Source organism: Vombatus ursinus, unplaced genomic scaffold, assembly GCF_900497805.2.
Source record: "Vombatus ursinus unplaced genomic scaffold, bare-nosed wombat genome assembly UNPS02014801.1, whole genome shotgun sequence".
Lineage (NCBI taxonomy): Eukaryota > Metazoa > Chordata > Mammalia > Diprotodontia > Vombatidae > Vombatus > Vombatus ursinus.
Window position 1 is genome coordinate 9570246 of NW_020954579.1, and position 13748 is coordinate 9583993.

Consider the following 13748-nt stretch of genomic DNA (forward strand, 5'->3'; position numbering starts at 1 on the left):
TATCTATCTATCTATCTATCTATCTATCTATCTATCTATCTATCTATATGTACATATATATAATTTTTTCCCTCCAATTACCCTAATACTGACAAAGGTCTCATGAGTTACAAATATCATCTTTCCACACAGGAATGTAAACAGTTCAACCTTAGTAAGTCTCTTATGATTTCTCTTTCCTGTTTACCTCTTCACGTTCCACTTGAGTCTTGTATTGGAAAGTCAAATTTTCTATTCGGCTCTGGTCTTTTCACCAAGAATGCTTGAAAGTCCTCTATTTCACTGAATGACCATTTTTTCCCCTGAAGGATTATACTCAGTTTTGCTGGGTAGGTGATTCTTGGTTGTAATCCTATCTCCTTTGCCCTCTGGAACATTGTATTCCATGCCCTGCGGTCCCTTAATGGAGAAGCTGCTAAATCTTGTGTTATCCTGATTGTGTTTCCACAATACTTGAATTGTTTCTTTCTGGATACTTGCAATATTTTCTCCTTGACCTGGGAACTCTGGAATTTGGCTACAATATTCCCAGGAATTTTCCTTTGGGGATCTCTTTCAGGAGGAGATCAGTGGATTCTTTCAATTTCTATTTTGTCCTATGGTTCTAAAATATCAGGGCAGTTTTCCTTGATAATTTCTTGAAAGATGACGTCTAGGCTCTTTTTTTGATCATGGCTTTCAGATAGTCCAATCATTTTTAAATTCTCTCTCCTGGATCTATTTTCCAGGTCAGTTGTTTTTCCAATGAGATATTTCACATTGTTTCCTAATTTTTCATTCTTTTGGATTTGTTTTACAGTGTCTTGATTTCTCATAAAGTCACTAGCTTCCAATTGCTCTATTCTAATTTTTAAGGAAGTATTTTCTTCAGTGATCTTTTGGACTTCCTTTTCCATTTGGCCAGTTTTGCTTTTGAGGGCATTCTTCTCCTCATTGGCTTTTTGGACCTCTTTTGCCATTTGTGTTAGGCTATTTGTTAAGGTGTTATTTTCTTCAGCATTTTTTTGGGTCTCCTTTAGCAAGCTGTTGACTTGTTTTTCATGATTTTCTTGCATCACTCTCATTTCTCTTCCCAGTTTTCCCTCTACTTTTCTTACTTGCTTCTCAAAATCCCTTTTGAGCTCTTCCAAGGCCTGGGACTGATTCATATTTTTCTTGGAGGCTTTGGATGTAGGAGCTTTGACTTTGTTGTCTTCTTCTGGTTGTATGTTTTGATCTCTTTTGTCACCAAAGTAAGATAATATAGTTTGACTCTTTTTGTGCTGCTTACTCATGATCCCAGCCAATTACTTGAGTTTTAAACTTTTTGTTAAGGTAAGAGTCTGCTTCCAAAGTGGAGAATGTACTGTCCCAAGCTTTGGGGGTTTGTACAGTTGTTTTCAGAGATACTTCTAGGGACCTGTAAATTTTCAGTTTTTCCAAGGTGGTATGATGAGGGGCAAGGTGTTTCCTCTCCACCGCCACAACAAGCTCCACCACGCCAGCACTCCTCCTCACCCCAGGACCACCCGTCAGAACTGTGACTCAGATCCAAGTATGGGCACAGGAAGAGATTCCTGCCTCAGCACTGGCAATGAGATCCCTGCAATCCCCTTCTGATCAGCCACTTGATTCCCCCTCAGTCTGTGGGCCAGGAGCTCAGGAGGCAGCCGCTGCCCCAGAGGCCGCGCTCAGGACTTGCCGCTGAGACCTAGCTTCTTCTCTCACCAAAGTCACAGACTTTTCCCACTGACCTTCTAAGTTGTCTTTGGTGTTTGCGGGTTGAGAAGTCTGGAAACTGCCACAGCTGCCCATGATTCAGCCCTCTGAGGCCTGCTCCAGGTTCCTTGAGGCCTGCGCACCCACACCAAACTGCGCTTCTGTCCCCAAATTGGCGTGATATACCTTTCTGATCAACCATCCAGGTTGTCTTGGGCTGGAAATTTGTTTCACTCTTTTTCTGGATTCTGCTGCTTTAGAATTTGTTTAGAGTTTTTTTTTTACAGGTATTTGGAGGGGTTTGGGGGAGAGCTCAAGCAAGTCACTGCTTTCACTCCTGCATCTTGGCTCCACCCTGAAAAATTACCAACTCTTACTGGTCTTTTTTTAGTCTACATCTTTTTAACCCATCAACTGCATTTAACATTATTGATATCTTCTGTTCCTGGATACTATCCCCTGTCTGGGTTTTTAAGATGCTCCTCACTTCTCATCCTCCTTCTACTAGTCTGACTATCCTCAATCTCCTTTGATGGTTTGTCAACCATATCGTACTCTCTAAATGTGAATGTTCCTCAAAGATCTATCTTGGTCTTCTTTTTCTATATCCTCTCTCTTAGTAACCACTTCATCTCCCATGGGTTTAATAATTATCTCTTTACTGATGACTTACAGATCCCATATACAGCCCTAGTCATGCCCATGAGCATCTGTCCTGCTTCATCAGTTGGACATTTCCAACTGGATATCCCTAAAGGCAGTTCCAATTTAGCAAATCTAAAACAGAACTCATTATCTTTTTCAAAACTCCACCCTTCTTCCAGACTTCTTTAATTCTGTCAAAGGTTTGTAACCTGGGCATCATCCTCGATTCTTTACTCTTTTTTCATCCTACATATACAAAGTTGCCAAGTCTTGCCATTTCTAACCACACAAATCTCTCATATCCAAACCCTTCTCTCACATAGCCATCAAGTCCTCAGCATCTCTCAAGTGGATCATTGTAACTTCTAACTGGGCACCTTGCTTTAAGTCTTTCTCTTCCAGCCCCAGATCCAGCCAAAGTTCAAATCCAGCTTTAGACACTTACTAGCAGTGTGACCCTGGGGAAATCACTTATGTTTGCTTCTGTTTCCTTAACTGTAAAATAAAGATAATAATAATAGCACCTACATTGCAAGGTTTTTGTGAAGATCAAATGAGATAATATTTAGAAAGGTTATTTAAAATGCTTGTAAATATTTGTAAAGTTATAATATTATAAAAAGCACTTAGCACAGAGTCTGGCACATAGTAGACTCCATATAAGTGCTTATTTCCTTTCTTTCTCCTCCCTTCCCTTCACTTCATCAGATCTTCCCAAAGATCTGACTGTGTCATCCCTCCACTGAACAAGTTCCAATAGCTCCCTGTTGCTTCCAGGATCACATACAAACTGTTTAGTTTTTAAAGTCCTTTACAATCTGGCACAAGCCTGTCTTTCCAGCCTCATCGGACTAGACTGCTTTCCACAGTTTCTGCGATCTAACCAAAATGGCTTTATCAATGCTTCTCAACCACAGAACTTTATCTCCCTTCTTTTTGCCTTTGTATTAACTATCTCCCATTGCTGGGATGTTCTCCTTCCTTACCTCTACCTCACGCAGTCTCTCTTTCTTCAAGATGAAGTCTTTCCTCATCCACTACCACCACCACTACTACTGCACTCCCTCCTAAACATCCTTGTATTTAACTATTTGGTATTTATTCTGTCTATTCCTCTATGTGTGTGTGTGTGTGTGTGTGTGTGTGTGCTCACGTACATCAACTCTTTAGGACCCCATTTGGGGATTTTCTTGGCAAAGATACTAGAGCAGTTTGCAATTTCTTTCTCCAGCTCAGTTTACAGATGAGGAAACTGAGGCAAACAGGGTGAAGTGACTTGCCCAGGGTCACACAGCTAGTAAGTGTCTGAGGCCAGATTTGAACTCAGGAAGAGGAGTCTTCCTGACTCCAGGCCTGGTGCTCTTGTGCACTATGACACCTTGCTGCTCTCTTGTCTCCTTAGCTAGCGTGTAAGCTCTTTGACTATTTCATCCTTTTAATTTATACCCCCAGCATCTAGCACATAATAAATACCTTTGGCTGGTTGGCTGATTTCTGAAGTGATTTGGGATTATCTTTTTATTAAAAATTGATTTTAAAAAAAGGCTTACTGATGCTTTTTATATCTTTTTTTTTCAGATATAGACCATCTTTGACCCACGTGAATCCTCCCTTGTAACAAGGAGCTGTTAAGCAATATTGACACAAGGACTAAATCCTACAGTGCATTTAATGTCCCCTGAGTTGAGTCTTGAAGGAATTGGTAGAGGAAAACTCAGGATAGCCAAGGTAGAAGCTTGATTCAGATTATAATATTCCTTACGTTTTGTACGTGCTGGTTCTGGATGACTCTCCCCTTTCCTCCTCCCCACTGCTTCCCCACCCTTACTCCTATCTCTTCCTGTCTTATTCAGACTTATCCTTCAAGGCCCAGTCAAAATGACACCTCCTCCAAGGAGCTTTCTCCAATTCCCTCCCCACTTGCTCCAGCCAGAAGTGATCTGTCCTTTTTTTTTTTTTTTTTTTTTTTTACTCCCTTAGCACTGCACCTCTTTCATGGAGCATCGTATTTTGCCTTGTAAAACGGTTGTCTGTGTCCATGTCACCTCCCCTACAAGATGGTAAGCTTCCTAAGGGTAGGGACCCCATCTTATTTATCTTTGTACTTCTCCCTAGCATTTGCACTGTGGTAGACACTCAACGAATTTTTGCTAAATAGAATTGAAGATGGATCCAGGAACCAAATCTCTAGCCCCAGGAAGTGAGCTCAAAGTTCTGTTTTGTATACCAAAGCTATATCCAGTGATCTGGGGGCTGGGGAGACAGACGGTCAACCCGGCGCTGGGCAGCAAGGATGGGTAACAAGGGCTAAGGAGCCTGGATTCCAACGTTATGGATATCTTTCTCTCCCCACTGGCCAAGAGGAAACGGCATAGCCTCCTGATAGGGTCTAGGTGGAGGGGGTGGGGGTGTTATTCTGTAAATGAGGGAACTGTCTCTGAAACATAGAAGGGCTATGGAGGAGTGAAGAGTAGATGCTACAAAGATCAGGGAGTGCCCATACCCTACCACTCAGGCCTGGAGTTGTGGACCCCCTTCGCGAATAGCAAAGAAAGGAGAGATGGCAGGGCTAGATCGGAGGAGGGGCTGTGGGGGATGGGTCGGGAAACACCCAAACGCAATCCTGAGCTTCCAAAACTACTGCTAGCCTTCCTTCCCTCTCCAGCCCGGTTCCCAGGAAGCGGTGGTGGAGGGGCACCCTCTACAGACCACCTCACCCCTCCCGCCTCTGTTCTTCCAATCAGACCCACTCTATGTCCCAGAAGTATGTCTCGCCTGATCTCTCCCCCTATGTCCCGCAAGTCTCTATCTTCCGCAGCCTTTCCAAGAAGCGAGTGGAAGAGGGGTTCTTAGTCTCCTCCCCCCTTCCCCCACTCTCGCCCCAGTCCCAATCTCCTAGGTTCTTCTCGGACTGCGGTCCCTGAAACTGGCGGCGCAGGAGCCGCGCTCAACTGATTGCTGCAAACTGAGAGGGGGGCAGGGAAGAGGGGTCAGTGATTAGCCGGGCAGGGTGGAGGGGTGAGGGGGGAGCGCTAGAAGAGAAGGGAGGGGAGCGCGAGCAGAGAGGAGAGGAGAGAGGAGGAAAGGGGGCAGAGGGAGGAGGAGGGAGGGAAGGGGGAAGGGGAGAGGAGGAAAAGGGAGAGGAGAGGAGGAGGTAGGAAGGAAAGAGAAAGAGGCAAGAAAGGACAGGGAGGAGGAGGAGGAAAAGGAGAAGGAGGAGAGAAGTGGCGGGGGCGATGCGGAGCTCCTGACTGCCAGGCGCAGGCTAGACCAGTGCCCTCCCTTAAGAACTGGGCGGGAAGCGGCTTAGGAAGAAGAGGTGGCGCTGCCGGAGGGAACCGGGAGAGAAGCTGGGGGCGGACGGGAGAAGCAGCCGGTTGTTGGCAGCAAATGTGACCGGGCTGCTGGCTGTCCGCCGGGGACAGAGCTGAGGAGCCGGGCGGGCAGTGCCGCCTTGTAAAGGAGCACCTGGCGCTCCTCTGTCTCCCCTCCCCTGCAATCCCCTGCTCGCCCGGTGCCAGCGCCGCGGTCCCCTCCCGCTCCTTACCCCGCTCTCCCTCCCCATCCCTCTGGGCTCCCACTCTCGGAGCTAGAGCTGCCTCCCTCCTCTAGCAGTCGCGCTACCTCCGGCTTTCCCCCGCAGCTCGTTAGCAAGCAAGCAACCTAGACCGAGCTTGGCCGTGCCCTTCTGGGGATGTGCCAGTAAGCCAGGTGTCCCGGGCCCCCAGAGAACCCCAAGGATGGGACGCCGCCCTCACCTCTTGGTCATCCAGGTAAGAAAATGGGCGGGTAAAGGGACCCCTATACTTGTTCCAACCCCTCCCCCCCCAACAGCCCCAGCGGTAGCCGGGAAGAGGGGAAGCTGTGTGCGTAGAGGAGCGGGGGCGCAGGATTGACCCGCTCCAGCCAGGGGTCAGGGATGGTTTGGGAACGACCAGGGATGGAGAGACCGCTTTAATGCCCTTATGGGAAACCAAACTCTTCCGAGGGAACGGACGATTTTCTGGGGAGATGGGTGGGGAGGACTCAGGTTGGGGCTGGGAGAACGCTTCCCGGAATCCGCAGTGCCTGAGAATCCCTTCCTCAAGCTTCAGAGTGCCTGGGTGATTCCAAGATCGGGGGTTGAGTCCCCATTCCCCCTTCCTCTGCTTGCCCCCGCACCCGCCCACCATTCTGTCTTGGTTGGGCTTCAGTAGTTCAGCGCTTTGGAGGTAAGGTTCTCGCCTGTTTTTTTCCTTAAACACCTTCCTTAGATCCCGCCTCCTCCTTTCCCCCTTTTAGGCCGCCCAGTGGCTCCTTTTCCCTTTGCAGAAATCTGCATGTCTATGGAGATAAATCTCTCTCGCTCCTCCGAGCCCTTTGATCAATAGAACAACATTCCCCAGAGGAGATGAGATGTCAGATGCTCGGTCCTCTTCTCTAGCTAGCCTCCTGGCGGGGCAGTGCTTGAGCCGGGTCCGAGCGGGAGCCCATTTATTCCCCTGGAACTGGGAGGCAGAAGCCGCTCGTTCTCGTGTCTAGCGTCTAGCGAAGATATTCCAGCTCCTAGAGTTTAAGAAAGTCACCAATAACCCACCAATTTTTGCCTGCAGAAGTTCGGTGGCAAGACACACCATTCACTCATCCCAAACCAGGAACCAGTCTTCAACAAGGGAGGATAGCATATTTTTACTGTCCAGAATGGAGTCCGACACCCTGTAAACGAGTGAATTCTGAACATTTTTTGTGTGTGTGTGTGGGACTTGTAGTGGTCTCCAATGCACAGACAGATAAATCACTTTAACTGATTTCTAGGTTGTTGTTGGGTTTTTGTTTTTGTTTTTGTTGTTTTTGAGGAGGGAGCGCTTTTTGTTTTGTGTGTGAAGCTTAAAAATGCTGAATTTTTAAAAAAGTGATTAATGAGTGATTACACGATGTCAAATGACTCATTTGATTTCTTTTTTTTTCCTTTTCAAATTGTTATAGAATCTTTTTCTCGTCTTTTGTGTCTCTGCATACACAAAGGGGTGCGTGAGTCAAATCATCTTTGAAAACTAGCAGTTTAATTCAAGCCGTTGATAACAGAATGTTTAAAAAATAATAGCGAATTTGACTAAAATAAACCACACTCCCCACCCCACCCCACCCCCAAAGCCCTTGAAATACAGCTTTCTTTTAACTGAGACAGTGAGAACAGTGCTGGATTTGGATCAGGGTTCCAGTCTGGTTTCGATACCTATATGGGCTTTAGTAATCAATTAAAAAACATATTTATTTATTTAACATCTACTATGGGCTGGATACTGCACTTGAATAAGGACAAAAGTAATACAGTTCTTGACTTCGGGGAGCTTACAGTATTGGGGTGGGGTGGAGAGACGGAGAGGCAACATGTACATATACATACATGTATGTATGTGTATCTGGCATCATTATATACTAAATACATAGATTGGGGACAGGGAGGCACTATAGCAGGGGTCGGAAACCTACACTAGAAGCCAGGGAGGGTCAGGGAAAAAAAAACCTCAAGGTGACACTTGAGTTGGGGTTTGAAAAGGGTTTGAGGGGTAGAGAGAATAAACCCCAGGCATGGAAGGTAGAAAACTGTGAGTAAGGAACAACAGAAAGGCCACTCTGGCTGGAGAGCAAAATTCCTGAAAGGTTGGAATATGTAATGAGTCTAGATAGGGGTCAGGCTTCAAAGGGCTTTAAGCGCCAGATTTTATATCTGACCCTGGAAGTGTAAACAGTCAAAAGGGACAGGCTGAAGTTTTAGTGTGTAAGTGACACAGAGACCTGTGCAAAAGGCAAGATCATTTTGGCATCAAAGCTGTGAAAGATGGAGGGGAGAGGGGAGAGACTTGAGGCAGCGAGGCTAAGGAGGAGAATACTGCAATAGGAAAGGGAGGGGTAATGAAAGGCTGAACTATTGTGGAAATTATGTGAGTAGAGAGAAGGGAATAGGTCACTGTCTCTCCCTGGGCCTCAGTTTCTTCATCTGTAAAATGAGGATGTTGGACCAGATGACCACTAAGGGGCCTTTCAGCACTAAATCTTATGATCAAGGAAGAGGGATAGGAGAGGGAGTATGGTAAAAAGAAAAAAACTCAAAGGATCAATAAAGAATGAATGGGGGAGGGAAGAGTATCTGAGTAAGGAAATGAGAGGATTTAATTTCTATGTTCAACTTTTGTTTGAAACTATTCTAATATAAACTTTACACACACATACACACATACACACACACACACACACACACACACACACCCTCCCCCTACCACTACCCCAGCCCCTAATAATTAAAGGATCATAGGATTTAGGGCAGGAAGGAACCTAAGAAATGATCTAGTCCAACCACCTCACTTCCCATAAATGGAAACTGAAACCCAGGTCATAAATAGTGGTTGACCCAGGATTTTAACCTATTGACAACAGCAAGAGTAAAGAACCAGGAAAGCAAAGAGGAAAAGAAAAGGCTTTACCAAACCAGGCAAAGTCCCGAGGCAGATCAGTGAGGGCTGCAGAAAGTATTTCTTGAGCACATACTTACTATGTGCCCAGTGCTCTGGGTTTAGAGACAGGACTCCAAATTCAGCACTTGTCTCACTGTCTCAGATAAAAAAATTACAGGGTTTGTTATTTATCTATTTATGTAGGGGTGTGTATGCGGTTTATTTCAGAAGAGAGGATACCATAAAGGAAATGGACTATGTATCTCCTTCTTCATTCAAATGAGATAATATTTGCAAAACACTTAGCACTGTGCCATATAGTAGACACTTAACTAGATTTAAGCGTGTGAGGGAAGGAAAATGTCAAAGAGACAATGTCCCTACTCTCTGGGAGTTTATAATCTATTTGGAGCACAGAAGACCAGAACTGGAAACAATTAATTATAGAGTTACCAAACCAGGTTATAAAGACATGATAATGAAGTGTAAGCTGAGGGGACATGAATGACAGGTAAAGGTTTGGGGATGAGGCTGTTAGAGAAGGCTACTTGGAAGAGGTGAATTAGGGATAAGCTAGGGATGAGAAAGAAGTGGGTGCTTTTGCTTCTTCGGGAGAGTAACCTTACGATGTCAGAAACAAATTCTTGGAGTGAGGGAGATATAGGGAACAGACTCACGGCTAGAAAATGAGCAAGACGTGAGGCTAGGGGTAGCACCAGGAAAGAACATGAACCACAGACTAGAGCTAGAAGAGACTTTGAAATCTTCTGATCTTACCCCTTCATTTTCAATTTACCTGGGGGGATGTGACTTACCCAAGGTCATATAGCGAGTCTTATAGACACCCCTCTCCCCCATTTCACATCAACTCACAGAATAGAAATGACTTGTCTGAAGTCATTCAGCAAGTAAATGTCAGAGCTCAGACTTGAACACTTGGTGTCTGTGCCCAACGTTTCTTCCACTACACCAGAGGTTCTGGTCTCAGGGCCCCTTTAAAATTTATTGAGGACCTCCCTCTCCAAAGAGCTTTTGTTTATGTGGTTTATATCTATTGACATTTACCATATTAGAAATTTAAATGCTTTAGTGTTATTATAAAAATATTTTTGAACTTATGGACCTCCGCATCTCAGAAACTTCCAGATTTCCCCAGATCACACTTTGAGAACCATCTTACTCTCCTTTTATGAAGGGGAAATGGGTTGGAAGTGAGAACATGTAGTTGATGGAAAAACCTTGAATTCTGAGCAGCATACATCTATCCTTTATCCCAGTTCTGCTATAGATTGAGTCATGTAACCATGGACAAGTTACTTACCTTCTTAAGGCCTTGGGGTGTCTCCTTTGCTAACTGTAAGGAGCCATGGTAAGGAGGACGGGCAAGGAGAAACACCAGTTTAGTCCAGGTCAGAAGGACTTTATAGATTATAGAAAGGCAAGGCTCTGACTTGGAGACCGCAAGTGACAAATTGACTCTATGGAAAAAGCCATTTCTCACATGCAGTAATATTTGACTTTTCTGTGGGCATTTAACAACCAGAAGAAATCATTTCAGCTGAAAAGATAAGATAACTGTGGGTCAAAATATAATTTATCTCTGAGACTAGGGTTACCTCTTGTTCCATCCCCACCCTGATCACACTTGTATCTACAACTCCATTTGTGGCCAGTGAGAGAAGGCTATCTGGGCATCTCCTGATGAGCCAGCATTAGAGGAGCAAATATGCTTCCCCTCCCCATGCTCCACTAAGGCAGGAGACAATGAAGAAAAAAGCTTGTGGCATTCTTGACCTAAGGCAAACAGATGCCCTCTCTCATCTCTACTACCAACATAAAACCAACCTTCACACAAGGACAGTAGAACTGGTATTACTGCCTCTCCTCATCCCCTGAAATGACTTTGTGTATATTTCATATTACATCTATACATGTTCTTCTTCCCCTCCCCAAGTAGAATGTAAATCCCTTGAAGTTAGGGATTGTTTCATTTATGTCTGGTATCCTCAGTGCCAGGCACTTAATAAGTGTCTTTTAAATGAATGGTTTCCCATGAAGAAAGGATACCCATAAAGAAATGACCCATGTAACTCCCTTTTCATTCAAACGAGATAATATTTGTTGTTTGCCTTCTCAATGAGGGAGATAGAGAGAGAATTTACAACTCACAAAGAAAACCTAATATTAAAAATTGTTTTAAATGTAATTGGGAAAAAATATTAAATAAATAACAAATGAGATAATATTTGCAAGACACTTAGCACAGTGCCTGGCATAAAGTAGGTGCTTAATAAATGCTTGTTCCCTTCCCCTTGACCCTTCCCATTCACAAGAGCTCTATTTTAACGTAGGCAAGACAACACTGGGTGCTTGAAAGAATATTGAAATAGGGGTCCTGTTTCTTAATCTCCCTGTGCTTCAGTTTCCTCTTATGTAAAATGAGGGAGTTGGATTACATCAGAGTTTCTTAACTTGGGGTCTATGGCTAGATTTCAGGGGTCCTTGAACTTGGATGGGAAAACTACTTTGACATCTGTAGTTCAGTATAATTGATTTACTTTGTAATTTACAAACATTATTCTGATAAGGGGTCTATAGGCTTCACCAGACTGCCAAAGGAGTCCACAATAAAAAAAAAAAAAGGTGAAGAGCATCCAGACTATATGTCTCTAAGGTCCCTTTGAGCTCTGGCCTTCTGGGATTCTAATCTGTGATTCATTGGCTGCTTCATCCAGGTAGCTGAACGCTCTATGCAGTAGTCCCAGCATCGATAGTGCTGTTCATATGGTTTGAAAATGAGATGTCACAAACAGACCTGACCCAAGTGAGAAATTTGTATTCCAAACCATTCTTGGCAATGGGCTACTGGATGCTGAAAAACAGCAGGAATCTCATCATGGTCAAAAGCTCACTGATTCAGAAGAAGCCGATTCAGAACATGGGATGATTATGACATAGGCTTGGTCATAATTTACTCTCGGAGTAAACGTGGAATATTTAGTTTGCTTCAGAACAAAATTCACTATATCATATGTGAGAGCTGGAAGAGACCTTAGAGGTCATCCAGTCCAATCTCCTCATTTTACAAATGAGGAAACTGAGGCCCAGGGAAGTTAAATGACTGGCCCCCAGAGGTCATACATCTAGCTAGTAAGTGTTTGAGGCAAGATTTGAACTGCAGTCTTCTTGACTCAAAGCCCAGAATTGTTTCCACAGGACTACCTAGCTGAGTTGTTCTTATATTCAAACAACAAATTATTCTTATCTATCCATTAGAGTACTTCCCTCCCTCTTTCAGAGTCCCTAAAATGGATGTTCTAGCTCCTTTCCCTCTTTGGTCTCACTTTAAAGTAATAAAACTACATTTAGGTCCCTCAGATTTTCCCTTTCTCCTTAGGTCAAATAATCTTCCCCCCTAATTAGGATAAATTAATGATGCTTTAATCTATAAAAACAATTTAAGGAAGCTCATCAAAGTAAACAATGAAGCATAGTGAGAGGGGTGCCAGGCCTTAACCTGGGATAGATTTTACTGGATATGAGGTTAGCTTCACTCTCTTTGCAATCCTCTGTGGGAAAAAGAGATAAGGAAACCCATTGGGGTCCAATCTGAGCCTGTGTGACCCCACAAGACAGTTTTTGTTTTGTTTTGTTTTAAGAAAGCAATTTGTTTACATTTGAGGTAGGACATAAAGAATTTCTAACTGGAAGTTAGAACACATCTTGTGCACTTAATACCTGTAACATTTATCAAATCCCTTCTTTTCTCTGGGTCTCAGTTTCCTCATTTGTAAAATAATGCAGTTGAATTAGATCAATGTTTTCCAAACCTTTTTTGATTGTTTACACCATCAATAAAAATTTTTTTTATCATGCACCTCCAATACATGTATATTTATGTATAAATTATGTATCCTCACTACTATACTAACATCTTATATACATTATAAAACATATAAAAGTAGATACTTAAAAGATGAGATCAAGATGAAATAATCTTTTAAAATAATTGTTTATTTTGTTTGTGGTTCAAAAGACCTTTTTGCTCTTGATAAAATGTGATTGCTACTAATCATATTTCAAGATAAATTTAAAGCAATCATTTTGGTGTGAGCAAAAAGGTTTATTATTCATGATCATGTTTTAGCAAGAGCAATGTGATTGAATGTGCTTCATTATTTTTTGAACAGTCTTGGTTTAACTCTATAGTAGAGCAATGTGTCTTCGCCATATGCTGAAATGGAACAAATGAGGGAGGGCACCACTGTCAACCCCTCCACAATGTGGAGCTGCTGCTCTTCCCTCAGGATACCGCAAGCACAGTGATGCATGACCATCTGATGCACAGACCAAAGTGTCAATCCATATCTTAAATATTCATCAAGTTTAATTTCTTGTGAATTTAAAATTTTTTTCTACCAGATTTATAACTTTTCTTCAAATGCACATAGGTGCCAATTATATCCTGCTCTTGTCACAATCCTGACTTGCTGTGAGCAAACACTAGAAGCTTGGGTGCCCTTATAGGCAAGTAGAGGGGAGCACAGGGTACGTAGGACAGCATTTCATTTGCTTAAGGAAGTCAAGTTATTTAAAAATCTAGACTGGAAAGAACAAATGATGGGAATGAGTCTCTTTACTATTATTCATTATATCCATTGTTGACTGAAATACTGTGGTAGGCAAGTTGCAACAACCACGCCAGTTACTGATTTGGGGTGTGCTTATAAATACCTCTTCTTGAAGTATTGCCTTGTTCTATGTGACTCACCCTTTATCCCATTCATAAATCACTAGGTGATCACAGTTCTTCGGACATTTTTCCCCCTTTAGGAAACTGGGCTGTCCAGCCAGTCTCTCTCTTCTTTCTTTTTCTTTTTTTTTTTTTCTTTCTTTTCTTTTCTTTTCTTTCTTTCTTTCTTTCTTTCTTTCTTTCTTTCTTTCTTTCTTTCTTTCTTTCTTTCTTTCTTT

The 13748-nt window shown here is 43.2% G+C and overlaps 1 protein-coding gene across 1 annotated transcript in view; it reads left to right on the forward strand.

Moving 5' to 3' along the window:
• The first annotated feature begins 5928 nt into the window (after positions 1-5928).
• Positions 5929-13748, forward strand: part of CRHR1 (corticotropin releasing hormone receptor 1) — a 95098-nt gene continuing 87278 nt past the window's right edge. Inside the window, exon 1 of the mRNA XM_027873025.1 lies at positions 5929-6116. Coding sequence (XP_027728826.1) covers positions 6084-6116 — 33 coding nt within the window. The 5' untranslated portion in view covers positions 5929-6083. The remainder of the gene's footprint in view (positions 6117-13748) is intronic.